The sequence below is a fragment of the Microtus pennsylvanicus genome, chromosome 17 (genome assembly GCF_037038515.1).
Source record: "Microtus pennsylvanicus isolate mMicPen1 chromosome 17, mMicPen1.hap1, whole genome shotgun sequence".
Classification (NCBI taxonomy): domain Eukaryota; kingdom Metazoa; phylum Chordata; class Mammalia; order Rodentia; family Cricetidae; genus Microtus; species Microtus pennsylvanicus.
The window spans coordinates 5,822,273-5,840,392 of record NC_134595.1 but is presented as its reverse complement, the minus strand read 5'-3'; the positions used below and the strand labels follow the sequence as shown (position 1 = coordinate 5,840,392).

The 18,120-nt window shown below is 44.8% G+C and overlaps 1 protein-coding gene across 1 annotated transcript in view; it reads left to right on the top strand.

Moving 5' to 3' along the window:
- The window catches only part of Plekhm3 (pleckstrin homology domain containing M3), a 175,399-nt gene that overhangs the window by 15,132 nt on the left and 142,147 nt on the right, over positions 1 to 18,120 (top strand). Inside the window, exon 2 of the mRNA XM_075951185.1 lies at positions 8,164 to 8,967. Within this exon, the coding sequence (XP_075807300.1) occupies positions 8,364 to 8,967 (604 nt within the window). The 5' untranslated portion in view covers positions 8,164 to 8,363. The remainder of the gene's footprint in view (positions 1 to 8,163; positions 8,968 to 18,120) is intronic.

Here is an 18,120-nt window from a genome sequence, read left to right as displayed (position 1 = left end):
CTGGACATTAGGCAGGTGGGGCTTACAGGTTTTTTAGGGTCTAACATTTACTCCTAGAAGATTCCCTATGTACACATCATTGTCATTTGACTTTCTTGTGTTCTCATATATCTTGTTTATTTTGTCCCTGTGTCCCCTAGTTGTTCAGCCCTTCAAGGGCAGATCCGTGTTTTCTGCCTCCACATCTAAAGTAGTGCTTGAGTACTTGATCATAGCTTTAGATCCTCCAGGAAAACATACACATACGATCTGCCCTTCTTCCCAACTGTGAGCTAGCCGTAGCGGGGCTACTGTTTTACAGAGCCTGGCTTTCTGGATGTCACTAACCGGGAAGACTGCTGGAACAGGAGCCCTTCCCTGGGGTCCACGGTTGGTGCTGTGCTCGTTGCCATCCTTATCCCACCGAGCGAGCTGGGTGGCTCTGGGCATGGCTGCAGTCTGCATGGCTGCAGTCTTAGTTGTGGTTCTGCCGCTGCGGCACCGGAGAGCTTTAAGGCGGTTTGGAAGGTTGAACCTGGGTGGCCCACAGGATTTGTTAATTAGACAGGGATTTCAGAACGTCTTTGTCTTCCCCATGGACCTTCAGCTGACAATAGATGAGTCATTTTGGTCTCTTTCATCAGGGTGAAACAGTCCCATTACTCCTTCCACCTCTCTTTGTTGAGATCACTGTAAGTATTTATTAAAAGGCGCACCAGGCACTTTTTATAAACCATAGTCTAAACTGTGCATGTGCAATGAGTATTTTCAATAAAACCATGTAATTTCCCCCACAGGTTAACTGAATTTTGAGGTATTATGTGAGAAAACATGATAGAAATTGCAGCTTATATTTGGAAATACCCCCAACCCCATTTGTGTTCAGAAAATTCCAAATAGGTCTATGAGCCAATGACAATCTTTAGGTCTGGGGTATGATGCACATTTGGGGTTCTTTGTTGTTGCTCTGTGGTCTGTCCCTAGGTACACCTTGCAGTTATTCCCTGTTGTAGTTAGGGGCTGACTACAGCAGCATGGGTACTGGAATCCCGAGTCACTGGGAAGGAAGATCAGCACATGATGTAAGAGAGGAACGAGAGCTATACTGCTGCAGTTCAAAGAAAGATGCGTTTAGGGACCAAAGAAGGCGTGCAGAGGCGGGGCTGGAGCGGCGCTCGAAGAGTTGATAGGAGTTTAATGGGTAGAAGTGGCAGAGAGTAGCTTAGTGATGGTTGCCAGCAAAGACTTACAGTTTAAAAAGCATACAATTTAATCAGTAGTGTTTTTGTTCAGAGCAGAAAAGGTGCATACAGAAGAATGGGGACACTGGGGAAAGAGACTGAGCCGAGGATACAGAAGGCCTGGACTGTCCGGTTAAAGAGTTCATAGGGGGCACTCAGCTAATATTACAGTTGAACAACCGAGTATGGTTAAGATACATGAGTTTAGTTTAGCCATGAAGTAGGCCAGGTAGAAATTTCTTACACTTACCTGGACACATAGGGCCCAGAAGTCAGGTCTGAGTCAGAGAATGAAGGCAGATGTTTGACATTGCAAGCATCCTTAAACTGATTATGTAGTTACATCAGTGAAGCCGACTCGGGGATTTGATGAGGAGGCTGAGTAGACATAGGAGGGGAGGTGAAGAGTAGAGCGTCCAGGCACATTACTTATTTTCTCATCGTTGTGGTCAGATTCCGTTAAGCAACACAAGAAAGGAAGGAAGGATTATTTTGGTCCATCGTTTGATAGTATAGTCTATCATGGTGGGGGAAGTCATGTCGGCAGGAGCGTGAAAAGCCAGGTCACATTGCATTCGGCCAGGAAATAGAGATGAATTCTGGCATTCCTTTCACTGTCCCTGTTCAATTCTCTCTGGGACCCCTGCACATAGGATGGTGCTGTCCCCATTATAGTTTCATCTTCCCACCTCTCTATAAATGCTGTCAGACTGAGCAAGAGTTCTGTCTCCTACATCCAATTAAGTTGACAATCAAGGTCAACCACACGGGCTGGAGAGACACCTCAGTGAGCACAGGGACTTGCTGCCAAGCCAGATGACCTGAATTTCATCTCCAGAATGCACAGGGTGAAGAGAACTGACTCCCTTAAGTTTTCCTCTGACCTGTACACACACTGTAGAGTATGTGTGGGTTCATGTACAGGCGTCCACACTGAAGGACTGACTAATACCATCTAGGAGGATGTGGGCTTTGAAAGACTGTAGCAGCTGCGTAAGGAGGAGGCCACTAGATGATTGAAGTTCCATGGCGTTCAGCCTGGGCCAGTCATAAGGAATGAGTAACAGACCCGTCTCCTTTCCTCCTCTCCCCTCGTCTTCTTGTTGTGTTCCACTTCAAAATATTTATGGGTATTTGCTCTTAGAGAATATATTCATGGAGACGCTGGGACTGAAATTGAATGTACAGTCTTGATTCCAGTTGAATACGGGGCAAACCACCCTTTACTATTCATTTTCTTTCCCTGAGTTGCGACTTGTCATATCTGTCATTATGTACCAGAATTTCTATGAGCATTGGTCACTATGCAGATACTTTGTATGACCCTAGTGCTCATCTCACAACACAGTAGTGGTCTTTTCTTGGAGTCTGGATACAGTGAGGCCGTTTCATGCTCACTCCAAGCCTATAAAGCGGGATTCCACATGAGTTCCAAGCTGCACGCTCCCAGTGTCCTGATCTGCTGCTCTGGGCATGGCTGTGCTCCATCAGCGTATTCACACTGTCTCTGTGCTGGAGAGCCATAGAAAGCATCGTGGTTTGTGCTTCAGAAAGGTCACTTTGCTAGTCAGGTTTTCTACTGGCTCCATCACGTTGTGTAACTCAGAAAACTCCCTGTGAGCTCCAACTTTTGCCAAGGTAGAGAGCATGTGAGAACCCTGAGTACTGACCAAAAGATTGCCATAAGCAGGTGACCTGAAGTGTCTCTGGCAGTGAGTTTTTCTTCCCACTCCAGCAGTTTCTGAAACTGCGTGTTCCCAGATCCTGTGAACACTCATTCTGTTCTGACAAGTACCTTGGAGGAAGTTGTCCCCTTTGCCAGGCAGCTCAGGGATCAGGCTGCTGTCTTTGTGTACACCAGTCTACGGTATTCCTCATCCCTGCCTCCACTTCTGTACGGGCGGACTGCTGTGTTCAGCCAGTTAATTAGCCTTGCCTAATGGGCATGCGAACAGATTTCCTGTAAGAAAAAAGTCAGTATCCTGATCCCCATCCTGTTACATCTTGATACACGCATGCATGGGATTCTTTGGTTTGAACTCTTGATTACCACATTGACAAATGGACCTCAATTTTTCTTTCTATAGTAAATGGGAAAAATACTTCCTTTTACAGAATGAATATTCTGTAATTAGGGCTGAAGAGGTGTCTCAGTTGTTAAGAGTCTGTACTGGTCTTCCAGAGGCTGGGCTTTGGTTCCCAGCACCCACATGGCTGCTTACAATTGTCTGTAACTCCAGTTCCAGGGGATCCAGTACCCTCTTCTGGCCTCCTTAGGTATCAGACATCCGTGTGATACCAGACATACATACATACAGGCAGAACACTCACATATATATAAAATAATAGTTTAAAAAAATAAAAAAATAAAGCCCTATAAATCAGTGCATTTGAAAGAAAACCAGTATTAAGTCATTGACTTTGGATCCTGACTTTGCCTATGTTGATCTGATGAGTCTTTTCAGGGAGAGATCAGGAGCCTGTGGTTGATGCAGAGGTGAGGTCCATCCAGTGGAAGCTCCATAATTGTATAATAGTTTGTATTGTTAAAAGCATGCTGAATCAGCTACCTCGTGAATGGTCTACATGCAAAACAGTTTGATTCCAGAAAGTTTATTGGTTGCAGGTAACTGAGAAAGGCACCCAGAGGTTAGATGCTTTGCCGCAGGCTCCCCAGCAAGTGTGTGGTTGAGCCAGATATAGAACAGAGTTCTAATTAGCTCTCGACTCCCAGCCTTGTGCAAACACTCACCACTCTGCACCCACACACTGGGGTTCACTTGCTAGAGAAATAACACTTCATATTTTGACCTGTGTGTTGCTGTTGTTGTTGTTATTATTATTATTACTATTATTATTATAGTTAATTTGAAGCCAAATGAGGCAACCTTTAAGACGTCTTCAATTATAGACAGTGAAGTATATTCGAAGTAAACTACAAGTAAAGATACAATTCCCAAAAATTTAAGTCGAGAAAAGGGATTCCCCAAAAACTGCTGATGTAGTGATTGTATGGGAGGGCAAAGGTACTGTGGCTGGCCTTCGGGTTCCTCAGAGCTTACGATGAATTTGTGAGACTGGCTGGTCACTGCAGCACAGAAAAACCCAGGGTGTGGTGCGAGCCTGAGTTTATGTGAAGAGTTCTGTAGCTTTGACAGAAGTGAGGAGGAATAAAACAGCAGGCAGTGTAGGTGAGGGATAGATGCTCAATATGTATCTGTGAGAGAGACAGACAGACAGACAGACAGACAGAGAATCTAATGTGCTTTAGCAAAATGATCATAAATTCCGAGCTCCTAGAGCTTGTTTTAGTGGAGAGAAGAAACACTAGCATTAATTCCATGAGGAAGTTAAATGATGATATTGAAACACGGCAGATGCTTAAAGAAAAGGGTGATTGTGGTTTATGTGGGCATGTAGGCTCCGGTGATGGTACATTCTTCTGACACGAGGGAAGTGGCACTTTCTTTTGTGTTCTTCTTCCTCAAAATGTGTAACTCTAGTCTAATCATGAGAAAAACATCAAAACAAACAAATAAAAAGCCCACATAAAGGAGCTGGTAAGTGGCTCAGTTGGCTGCATGCTGTGCACGCACGAGGACCGCGTTTGGATCCCCAGCATCTACTGGCATGGTTTGAAGATTGCATCTTCAAGCTGTGCAGTGGTGGCACACGCCGTTAAGCCCAGCACTGGGGAGGCAGAGGCAGGCAGATCTCTGAGTTTGAGGCCAGCCTGGTCTACAAGAGCTAGTTCCAGGACAGGAACCAAAGCTACAGAGAAACCCTGTCTTGAAAAAAAAAAAAGATTACATCTTCAGCATTTATAAAGCCCTGGATTTGTCCCTTAGTAAAACGTGCATGTGCATGCATGCACACACACACAGACACGCACACACTCACTCATGCATGTACACACACACTCATGCACGCACACACTCACTCATGCACGCACACACACACACTCACTCATGCATGTACACACACACTCATGCACGCACACACACACTCACTCATGCATGTACACACACACTCATGCACGCACACACACACACTCACTCATGCATGCACACACACACACTCACTCATGCATGTACACACACACTCATGCATGCACACACACACTCACTCATGCATGCACACACACACTCACTCATGCATGCACACACACACACTCACTCATGCATGTACACACACACTCATGCACGCACACACACACTCACTCATGCATGCACACACACACTCACTCATGCATGCACACACACACTCACTCATGCATGTACACACACACTCATGCACGCACACACACACTCACTCATGCATGCACACACACACTCACTCATGCATGTACACACACACTCATGCACGCACACACACACTCATGCACGCACACACACACACTCATGCATGCACACACACACTCATGCACGCACACACACACTCACTCATGCATGCACACACACACTCACTCATGCATGCACACACACACACTCACTCATGCATGTACACACACACTCATGCACGCACACACACACTCACTCATGCATGCACACACACACTCACTCATGCATGCACACACACACTCACTCATGCATGCACACACACACTCACTCATGCATGTACACACACACTCATGCACGCACACACACACTCACTCATGCATGCACACACACACTCACTCATGCATGTACACACACACTCATGCACGCACACACACACTCATGCACGCACACATACTCACTCATGCATGCACACACACTCACACATTCACTTATGCACATACACACTCTCATGCACACACACGCATGCACACACTCACACACATACTCGTGCACGCACACATACTCACACATGCATGCACACACACACATACACTCACTCATGCACACTGCCTCCACACTGGGTCTAATGGTAGGTAGGTAAGAAAAGGAATGCTGGCAGTTTTAGAAGATTAATTTAATGATCTATATGATGATATTTCGTCTATAAATGGGAATCTTGTACTTTGAATATAGTAATTTTTCTTAGTCTCTGATATACAAGACGAAATTAGAAAAAATTCACATTTCAGAATTATTAAAACTTGTTACATAATTCAGGAGACTGAAGCTTGAGACTCAGAAGGACAAACAAATTTAAGCCCTGTTTTCAGCTCCAAACATTGGAAACATTGTATGCTGTTCTAACACAAGGGGAAAGAGATAGTTCATAGTCAGCACGCTTTATAGGGAAAGCTGGCCACAGTTCCCATGATCTGTATCTGTCACTGATATATGCAAAGGGAAGATTTGGGTCTGGGTTAGGGTTTAGTTGGTAGAGTGCTTGCCTGGCATGCTTGAATCACCGTGTTTGACCTCCAGCATCACCTACACCCCAGAGCTGGAGGCTGGGGAATTGGGGGTCAGGATCTCTTCCAGTTTTATAGTGGATTTGAGGTCAGCTTGTTAAATAAATAGAGAAATAAAAGTTTGCATATACTAGTTTAATTTACGTATACTAAGCAATATAGTTTGGTGCTATTGATTTAAAAATGCTTGTTTAATGACCTAAGAGCTAAAAATTAATTGATTAATCATAGTTTTTGAAAAAAAATTTCTCTACCTGTTCAGCAATGTTTAATGGTATTAATTGATAGTTTTTACCTACTTATATATAAGCAGTACAGAGGAAAAAAGGTGTTGCCTACTTTTGTCCGTTCTTTGCTAAAGACATATAGGTATGTGTATGTGACCTCTGGGTACTGAAGACATCATATAGGTATGTGTATGTGACCTCTGGGTACTGAAGACATTATATAGGTATGTGTATGTGACCTCTGGGTACTGAAGACATCATATAGGTATGTGTATGTGACCTCTGGGTACTGAAGACATCATATAGGTATGTGTATGTGACTTCTGGGTACTGAAGACATCATATAGGTATGTGGATGTGACCTCTGGGTACTGAAGACATTATATAGGTATGTGTATGTGACTTCTGGGTACTGAAGACATCATATAAGTATGTGTATGTGACCTCTGGGTACTGAAGACATTATATAGGTATGTGTATGTGACTTCTGGGTACTGAAGACATATAGGTATGTGTATGTGACCTCTGGGCACTTGAAATGCAGCAGAATGCCTGAGGAACTTAGACTGCTGAGTTTAAATGGGTGTGTGCGGTTACTGTCTGCAGTGGTGGGTGGTACCACAATCAAGGTCTACTCTAGTTATACCAACCACGGAGGGACAGCGCTTCTCATGTGGCATTCTTTCTGCTCAGGTCCAGAGAGAGGAAATGATGAACTAAAGCCTGCCACTTGGGCCATAATTTTACCATAGGCTTTTTGGCCCAGCTTCCAATTCCATGAGAGGTTCATAAATGCCTGACCTTTAATATCAGATTAGACCTGTACTCTGAGGTCAGGCTAGAAGCCAGGGAGTTTGGCACTTGAAACCTTTTCCCAGAAAAATTGGGAAATTCTGAGGACCAGAGTCACCATTAGGCTTTATGGTCCGGGGAGGCACAAGCTGGTGATTTTACATTCAGGTTTAGTCAAAGCACAGCCTCCCTCTCTAATTCTCCCTGTACCTTCTCACCAATAGACCGTGAGTAATTTCAGTGTTGGGAAAGCATTCATGACTTTAGATGCCAGCCACAGACTCCCTCGTGTCTTTTGCTTACTATTTTCATTCAACAGATGAGAGGTTTTTGTCTTTACAACTGCCCTCAAAGGCCGCTCTGTGTGGATAAGAGCAGCTGGCCTTGTTCCCCTCATCAGGGAGCTCTGCCCTGCTCTGCTGAGTTCTCCCACAAAGTAGAGAGCCGTGCGCATTCCTGACAGTAGGCGGCTGTGTGCTGCCCGTGCCTGTGTGCATGGCTGCGTAGAAGAAGCTGGGAACAGGGAAAGTGACCGCACAGACCTGTGTGTGCCAACGCTGTCTTGTTTGTGTTCTTCCAGGAAATGAAGGATTGGTGCTGTACTGCTTTGATGACTACTGCCCTGCTGTCTCCTGAATAAGCCCCTAGATGGCCAGGTGAAGGTCACGGCCACTTGTTTCCTCAACTACACCGATGAACCATTGCTCTCTGTTGGCTGAATGTTCGTGACACCCTTTCCTGAAGCAGTTTAAGAGACTTAGACCTCTTGAACCCTGGGTCATGGAAGCTTTGGAAGTGGATGACATCAGCCCTGCCTTGGAGGTGACCGAGGACTTCTTTAGTACTTTCGATAGTAAGCTGGAAAAGGCTGTGCAGCAAGCAGAAGTTTATGGGATTCAGGAAGTCCCTGAACTGGTGGGGCATGAGGTACTCAGTAGCATAACAGACAATGGTGCTTTGAGAAATGTTGCCTCCCTAGGCAAGGGGACCATGATTTGGGACCACTGTAAGAGCAGGCTCCTAGAAACCAAAGCTCAAAATGTCTTCCCTGCCAAAGAACAGCTTATGGTCCAGAGAGGGACAGCCCCAGATAACCTTTCCTGGATGGAACAAAAAGAAGCATCAACCTTCAACTTTTTCAATATCTGCCAGCGTCGGAGGGACAGACCTCGCTCTGTGAATGACTTATTAGATGAGACCACGACTTTCAAGCCAGGACATGCTCGGTCCAGGTCTGACGTCACCCATGTAGACTGGCGGGTAGTCCTTAGCACCATGCCTTTGCAGCAGCAGCAGCAGCTGTCCCTTCAAGGCCCTCACTTTGCCAGGCCATCTTTTCTGTTGCATTCACCCAGTAAGATTGAAGATGCTCAAGGAAATACAGGTAATGTTTTATATGCGCTTTAGTGAGCGCTGCTCATTGCTCTGTCTCCCTTATACCTACCAACTCTCCAGCAGCCACACCTGGCTTCTCGCTCCAATATTTTGTTCTTTGCTTCAGATCAGCTATCTTTTGTCTTCAGAAGAGGTATTTAGTGAAATTACGACTCTGGTTAAGTCTCTCTTCCTAATTGTCTATGTTAGAATACCCTCATACTGAGCACTGTGTGGTACTGCTCATTCATATCAGATGGTTGCCAGGTCACACGCTGGACTCTATCAGCCTCACCCCCTGGTGTGTTTAAGGTGTGTGGAGACTCTGCTCAAGGGGTCAGTGTCAGTGAAGTCTGGGAAATTACTCAAAATGAGAGACAATAGATGGCCAACTGAAATGTTGTTTTATTCCACATCCAAGTGAGTGTCAGTGTCTCTAAGAGGACGGAAGAAGCAGAAGGCACAGTGAGCTAGACTGCTCCAGAAGAGCTTGCGGAGAACGTGAAGTGAAGGACATGGAGATTCAGAAGTTATGGAGATGATAGACTCATAGAGTGAACATGGGAGAGAAAGGGCAGGCGTAACCCAATTGTAGAACACTTGCCTAGCATGAACAAGGCCGTGGGTTTGATACCCAGCCCTGTAGGAATGTGGTGGAGAGGTTAGAGGAGAAGAGCCAGTGGCAGCTGGGTCTTGTGGTGTAGGGCCTTTCATTTTCCTCCAGTTTGTACACAGATGTGTGCATCCGTGTGTCAGACTGCTCACACACATATTCTCCTAAGTGACATAAAAAGCCATCTTTCCTTCAAGAGAAAGAACAACTTTATGACTACCAAATTTTATTACTGAGGATTCTTTACTCAACTCTTAAATTTAAATGGCTTCTCCTCAACTCATTGGTGTGTGTGTGTGTGTGTATTCATGCTTTCTAGTTCTTTGAACTGAACCTGGACCCTTGAATATTTAGGCAAGTGCTCTGCTACCAGCTTCCTCTGCACTCCTCCAGCCCCTGGTTGGTTCTCTGTGTGTATGTGCGTGTATTTGTATAATTTTTGTTGTTGTTGTTTGTTTTGTTTTTTAGTAGTTCCAGGAATTCAGTTTTGGCCTGCTAGGTAAACACTGTGCCATGAAGCCACCTCTTAGCCTTTGATGTCATTTATGCTCCACTGCTAATTCAAAAATCTTTAAGTTTTCTGTGCATACATATTTGCCTGCATGTGTATGAGCACTGTGTGAGTGCAGTGTCCCCTGGATCTCCAGGAGCTGGCGTACAGCTAGTTGTGAGCCACCATGTGGGTGCTGGGAACTGAAAGCAACAAGAGCTCTTAACTACTGAGGAATCTCTATAGTCCCTTTATTGCTGCTTTTAAGTTAGCTTCTATATCTGCCATACCTGTTTGGTAAGTCAAGTGATATATTTAACAATTTAATAAGTAAGCTTAATTTGTAAGTATAATCTGAGACAAGATATCAGTTTGAATATAGATAAGAGAATGCAAGGTTTCTGTCCATGACATGCCACAATTCCACATTCGATACAAAGTCACCCTTCAAGACTCTTCTTCCCTGTCAAATCCACAACTTGCCATTCCTCCTCTTTCCTCCTAGAGCAATGGTAATGGTTCTCAACCTTCCTAATGCTGGGATTCTTTGATATAGTTCCTCATGTGGTGTTGATCCCTGAGCATACACTTATTTCTTTGCTACTTCATAATTGTAATTTTGCTACTGTTATAAATTAGTGTAAATATCTGAGTTGCAACTTCCAATGGAGTTGTGACTCACCAGTTGAGAACCACTGTTCTAAGCTCACAGATCTTCAAGAACAGCTGGGGGGGGGGGGAGGGTTTACGACTGTAGGACCAGAAGGAAAGGGATATTGTAAAGCAAGGATGTGGTGACTGATTTCGAGACTTAGGAGACAACACATCGCTGCGACCCCTGTGCCTGAAAGACCTGATAACTTTGTATTTGATCTGTTACATTTATGTAATAGGAAAACTCTTCAACTAGCAAATAACCTTAGTAGATTGTCTGTTAGAATTCACATGGAATTTTGTCATTAAGTCACCTTAGCCATTTGTAGGTCCTCGACAGGACCCAGAAAAAGAGGTTATGAATGAAGTCCAAACAAACACAGCTTAAAATCCATTGAACATGTGGCTGTTAGATAGGGTGTTTTTTTTTCTTCCTTGAGACAGGGTTTCTGTGTGTAACAGCCCTGACTGTCCTGGAACTTGCTCTGTAGACCAGGGTCGCCTCTACCTCCTGAATGCTGCGATTAAAGGTTGTGCCACCACCGCCCAGCAAGGTATGTTTTTATATATGAATAGTAGATTGCATGCACACACACACACACACACTCACACACACACACACACCTGTAAGTGAAGACACATGGTAGAGGAAGATGAGACTGTCTAGAAAGACTCAGGAGTCTGACCCCAACTCTGCTTCTGATTCACCCACCATATAGGTTCAAAAACCATCTTACTGTCTCTCTACAAACCTACTGAGACAGATTCAATTATCTTTGCAGTCCTTCCCAGCCTAAAACTGCTCCATTCTGTGGTATGTTTGAGCAGATTCTGCCCCATGCTTGTGCGGGAACTAATTGCTGTATTCAGATCAATAATTAAAGGTCTCGACGGAAACAAGGATGGTTAGAGTTTTTGAATGAGTGGGAGTTTCTGTGTAACTGGTAAGTACTGCCGCATGAACTGCAGTGGTAACTTTTTAAATAAAAAAATTAAAGGAATCTTTTGTATTCGCTATAGAGCCTGAAACTCAACAAACTGCCAGGATGGAACTCACTTTTCCTCCCTGACTGTGCTCCCATTTTCATCTGCTGCGCAAGGCCAGTGGTCAGCTGAGCTTTTGTTTCCACAGGTACCGCTCTGGTGACCCGGTCCGCTCCTGGGCAGTGTTTTCTTGTTCTCAGGACTTGAGGAGAAGGCCTCAAGCGGGGGTTTTCTTTGTGGCCAGACAGACTGCTGCAGTCGGGTCCTTCATCCTGAGCTTTGTGACACTGCTTCAGTTCTCTTTTTTCCATCTTTCACTAAAAAAAAAAAAAAAAAAAAAAAAAAGACAAATTTTTGGAACTTGTACTAAAATGACTGCTTTTTCAATTATACTGTTTCTCAAAAGCCCCTGAGCCAGGAGAGAAGGAAATATTCATGCAGGGTTGGAATAAGGGAGGTCACCAGGACACAGTCTCTTGCTGAATTTGTGATTCACCCTCCAATAGATTAGTCAGTACAAAGAAGTTGCTAAAATAGGTCACAGGAAGTTGATTGTGTCCAGTCATACAGTTTCCACTGGCTAATGATCCCGTGTTGGCTGCCGCAGCCATGAGTCCCACTGTGCTCCACTGACGGCCTGCGTTCTAATGCCTAACCCTGATGGAAGGGACCCGTAAAAACGGAGTGTTTGATGGTCTTTGTGGGTGTCCTCTTAATGCATTTTATTTTCTTTTGACTGCAAAAGCTGTGGCTATTAAGTTTCCAAACTGCCAGAGTCGTCTTTCTAAAACACAGATCATTGTGTGCTACTGTGTTCATAGAAACAAAATAGACAGGACTGGAAAGATGGTTCAGAGGTCAGGAGCTCTGGCTGCTCTTGCAGAGGATCCAGATTTGATTCCCAGCACCCATACGGTGGTGCACAGCTGCCCGTAGCTCCTGTTCTTGGAGATCTGATGCCCTCCCTGACCTCCACACACATATGCGAAACAGACATACCTGTAGGCGAAAGGTTCATATTATAAAAATAAAAGCATAAAATTGAAAAAGAGAACGAAAGAAACCATGCATAGCTCACCATTACTTGTGAAGTCGTGTGGACTTTACTACGCATTCCGGTGTCTTTCCCGTCATATTACCTGTGCCTTTCTCTGCTGTGACTCTCCCATTTTCAGATGTACCATATGCTTTCTGGATCCTGCTTCTGTCCCAGCTGTGTCTTTATGACAGGAGGTTCTCTTTGCCCTTTATGCTCCATCATCTCTCAAGGACTAGCTCAAATGCCACACTGTTCCTCAGACTTCTCCTGCTTTTTTCCTTCTTCAGGATCCCAGTTTTTTCTCCCAAGCACATTTTACTCTGTTGTATATTATAGTTATTTGTTTTCTATCCATCTCCTAGAAAGCCCTTTAAAGATGTGAACCATACTGTAGAAAACTTTGTACTATACCAAATATGAGCATGTGGAAAGTTAAAGTGTGTGTGTGTGCATGTGTGTGCGTATGCGTGTGCACGTGCGTGTATGCGTGTGCACGTGTGTGCATGCATGTGCACGTGTGTGCATGCGTGTGCATGTGTGTGCATGTGTATGCCCGCATGGAGGCCAGAGAGCCCTATCAAATGTCTTCCTCTATCATTGTCTACCTACTTTCTGAGATAGGGTTTCTTACTTAACCTGGCTCTTGCTGATTCTGGCAGACTGGCTGGCTAGCAAGCCTCAGGGACCCTTCTGTCCCAGCTTCCCAGAGCTGGGGTTACAGGTACCTGCTGCCACACCTGGAGACGGAAGTCAGATTTTCATGCTTCCATGACAAGCGCTTTCCCAACTGAGCCATCTTCTTAGCCCTTAAGAGGTTGAAGTCCTTGTGTTAGCGCGTAGGTAAGCCAGGGCAGGCAATGAATGGAGCGCCCTTCCTCAGGAGAGACTGTCTCCACTCCCTGCACTCCTTAACCGTCTGTGCTTCTTCCTGTAGGCTTGGTTCTCCTTGTCCACTCCAGTGTGTCTGCTGTTCTTGCTCAGTTCATGGCATTAATGTTGGCATAGCTTATGGTGTAGCTTCTGACATTACTAGTCCTGAAAACATACACACAAGTATATTATACAGAGTAGGTTGTCTTTGTGTATTTAGGAATGTATATGTATATAGATACATACATATATACATGTAACCATTAATGACAAAAAGCCATGAATTTTAAAGAGAGCAAGGAGTGGCATATGGGGAGGTTTGAAAGGAGGAAAGAAAAAGAAAATGATATATTATAATCTCAAAAAATAAAGGAAATAATTTAAATGAATCCAGGACAGAATAGCTACATTTTTCTTCCTAAAATGGAAATGGCTTCTGTTTTTCTCCTTATCTTTAGCTGTGTCAAGTTGAATAAAATTTGTTATTAATACTCTTAGTAAGAGCTACCATTTAATGAGAGTTAATTTTGTATCCAGTCTCTTGCTAAGAAGTGTTTGTTTTGCCAGGTGGTGGTGTCACCCCAGCACTTGAGGGCCAGAGGCAGGCGGATCTCTGTGAGTTTGAGGCCAGCCTGGTCGACAGAGTGAGTTCCGGGGCAGCTAGGGCTGTCTCAAAAAAGATCCTGTCTCAAAAAAACAAAAAGAAAAAAAGTGTTCATTCATTGTTTTATTTAGTATTCACAATAATTTAATCTAATGGGGGATATTGACCTAATTCTGGAAATGGGGAAATGGAGACTTAGACATGTGAACTGACCTGCAGTCATGTGGCTAGGCCTGACCCCGAGAGGACATGTGTCTGCTCTGCCACACTGCCTCACGACTCTAGGATGCTTAGGACTTACTTGCTCCACCATAGATAAAACCGTTTGGTCCAGATTGAAGTTCTGCAGATTAGAGCTCTACTCTCAACGTTCCCACTTGGTAACATAATTCTTTCCTCGAACCTCTTTGCAAATCTTAAATCAGAATGTTTTCAAAACCCAGCGAAGAGTGGCGTGTGGCAGAGCCTGTAATTGTAAGGCCGTTGACATCTTTTCCCTCTCATCGGTAATTGAATACTTGGCAAATGCCAGGCACTATGTGCAACAACTCTTAGCCAAAATTCCAGAGCGGGGCAGTCCCATGGCTTCTTACCTGTTTGCTCTGTTCCCAGTAAATTAACGATGCCTCTTTTCTCCATTCATTGGTACCACATGGCTACAGCAGCCCTAAGACTTCTCATATGAAACTCAGGCAGAGACAGCAACTCTTTTGAGTCTCTTTCAGTTTCAGACTGGGTGGCATGCCCAATCTCAAAGCAATTTCTAGTGAAGGGCAATAGGGTATTGTAAGAGGTTTAAACAAATTATGATTCTTTCCTCAAGCCAGGGAAGTCATCTCTCCTGAACATATTGCCACCATATCTGAACAAAATTTGGGTTGTCCTGGTGAAGCATTTGGCCTTAGCTGGAGTTGAGAGAGTGAGCTCCTTCTAATCATGTGTGTCTATGATTCTCTTAGTGCACAAAGACGTGCTGATGGAATGCCAGTCTTTAAATCTAAGTAAGGGAGATTTTTTTTTACACTATTTTCTTTAAATTGTAGAGCCAGAACAGGAAGTTCACTGTGGCGTGTACTAACATAAAAGCTCATGTTTGAGATTGCTTATTAGGTTAAAAAGTTGGGTTTGTGACCTCCTAGTCAGTTTATGTCTAGAGGAGAGAAGTTGACCAGGACTGAATTGACCGTGGCTACTACTGCCTACCACAAAGAATTAACATATCTGGCCCATATTTGTCTTAGAGCCTAGGCAGGTGACCTGCCTTTTTTCTAGGTTTATGAGGGAAAACAAATAAGATACCCACTCTTTGCCCATAAAGAAAGTTCTCCAGTATAACTATAAAAAGGTATTATCTGATGTCGGCATCAAAAAATCTTTTCTGGCAGAACACTTTTTTTTTTTTTTGATTTTCGAGACAGGGTTTCTCTATAGCTTTTTGGTTCCTGTCCTGGAACTAGCTCTCGTAGACCAGGCTGGCCTCGAACTCACAGAGATCCGCCTGCCTCTGCCTCCTGAGTGCTGGGATTAAAGGTTTGTGCCACCACCGTCTGGCCAGAACACGTTTTTTAAGCTGAGTTTCAGGGATAGTGACTGTATTATGCAGGCCAGAAGTGTGCTGGTGTCATGGAGCATACTCAGAATGGCTCCCACAGTGTCCTGCCTTCATATGCTTACTAGTCAGTGCCCAATTAATGCCAGCTTGTTAGCTTCCCTTCTCTCCTGTGCCTGAAGAGAACAAAGGCTTAAAATTAGTTCAAAGTGTTTTTCCTACTTCTGCCTTGGACATTATCAAAAACCTTAATGTGAAACAAATTGGACAGCTGGCAGCTGTGTTTTATGGGCTAAATATGGCAAGGAAAAGAGAAATGTTGGTGATGTAGGATGCCAGAGTAGTCTTCAGTGAGGAAGGGTATTTCAGCTGAGAATTGAAGGCTGCTTACAAACCCCAGGTGATGAGAACATCCCCACAGAGTGGATGGCCGGGAACTGACCTGTAGGAGAGAGTAGGGGCTCAGGTTACGGAGTTTATTCAAACCAGACACATTGCCTTAATGTGGTATGTTTCAAATGTAAAGGGTGGGGTAGGGTAGCCACCTTTCCAGTTAGTAGCCTTTAGTGTGTGTGTACGTGCCACCGATTAGACTAGCCGTGGCTTTCATTTGTATGCTCCACCCTGGGAAGGAGGGTTGACCTCTTGGCAACTTAAGGAGAGGAACTAAGTGACAGTCTCTCTCACAGGAAGCCCCAGTTCTGCTCCTGATCTGCTCTTGCGTGCCGTCTCCTTTCATGTGAGTCCCTCAGGAGGGAAGGGCTGTGGCTCACGCGGGCTACTTGTGACACTGCCTTGTAATCCCAGGGTCGCGGTTGCTGCAAGCAGAAGCTACGCCCTCCAGGCAGCTGATCATTTTATCCTCATGTGTCTGTCTACCTGGTGTCTGGTTGGTTTGAAGCTTTGGTGAAGAAGAGGGATGGAGTTTACTGGGTCTCCTCAGGCTTCCATGGCGCATGCATATAGTGATTGCTGGACAGAGGCCGATGATACAACACATCAGGAGGCTGTGACAGGAAGAAGCCTGGACTTCAGAGCTAGACTCTGGGGAGGGAGTGTAAAGCAGTTAGGTGGCTCTGCTCGTCCTTATCAAGTGAGGTAGGGGTCAACTTGAGGAGAGATGGAGTATAAACCAATAAGGAAAGAAGGGCCCACCATTTGGAGTGCAACTCCCCCTTTCTGCCTGTGCTCAGTAACCAACTCCATCCTTTCCTCTGTGTCCACCTCTGCTCAGATGGAGCTCTCTTCTGAGGTTCGGAACCCATTCGCTGTACTTGTTGCAAGGCTTTGAGCACCTTGGGCTTCATAGTGTGAACTTCCCTTCCAGACCCATTTGATTGCCTCAGCTGTGGGCTGTAAGTATAGGAGATTGTAGCCAAGGTACCTGTTGGCACACTGGCAGCTGTTGGTAGAGCAGCCACTGGTGTAGAGGAGAAAGAGGCCCTCAGAGGACAGAGCTCTTGGCAGAAAATACAGCGAAGTGGTGTGACAGAGGACTGAGAATATTCCTTTCCTTCGCCCAGTAAGTGTGATCTCCCGGGGAGGTGAAGGTGCAGGGTAAGTACATAAAGCATCAGAACTAGAGGGAGAAATTCCAGAAAGCATTGCAACTTCCGAGGCCTTGAGGCTAGAATGGACATGCTTATCTAGGAGACACAGGAAGGATTGTGGACGGAGTGTGAGAGAGGGTGACAGATGCTCAAGAGAGTTATCAAGGCCAGACCATACCCCACAGACATGGATTATTCATGTGCGATTGTGAAAATAATGTAATGGATTTGAAATTTTGATTTTTTTGCAGATACATCCTGAAGTATTTATAGTTGAAGTGATGTAATGCCAATAGTTGACTTTCAAACATTCTAGGGGAAAAATGAAATAAAAACCAAGAGTTGGAGAGAGGTAGAAGTGACAGAACATTAACACTAGAAACTTGGTGTGTGTGTGTGTGTGTGTGTTTGGGTAGTGTATGCATATGTATGCACTCATGTTTGTGACTATACTTTCCTGGGTCTGTGTGTGGTGTGAATGTGTGCAAGTGTGTTTGTGGATACACTTTCCTCTGTGTGTGTGTGTGTATGTGGGGGATATACACATAAGTATGCATGTGTGTTTGTGCATGTACTCTCCTCCTGTGTGTATGTGTGTATATATAGACCAGAGATCAACAACATCACGTGCCTGCCTCCTTCTGTCTCTCTTTACCTTGTTTTTTGAGACAGGCTTCTCACTGACTCTGGAGCTCACAGTTTTGGCTGGATTGACTAGCCTGGAGTCCTCAGCCCCCACGTGCAGGGATTACAGATGTGCACTCCTACCTGGCTTTTTACACAGGTGCTTAGGCTCCAAACTCAGGTCCT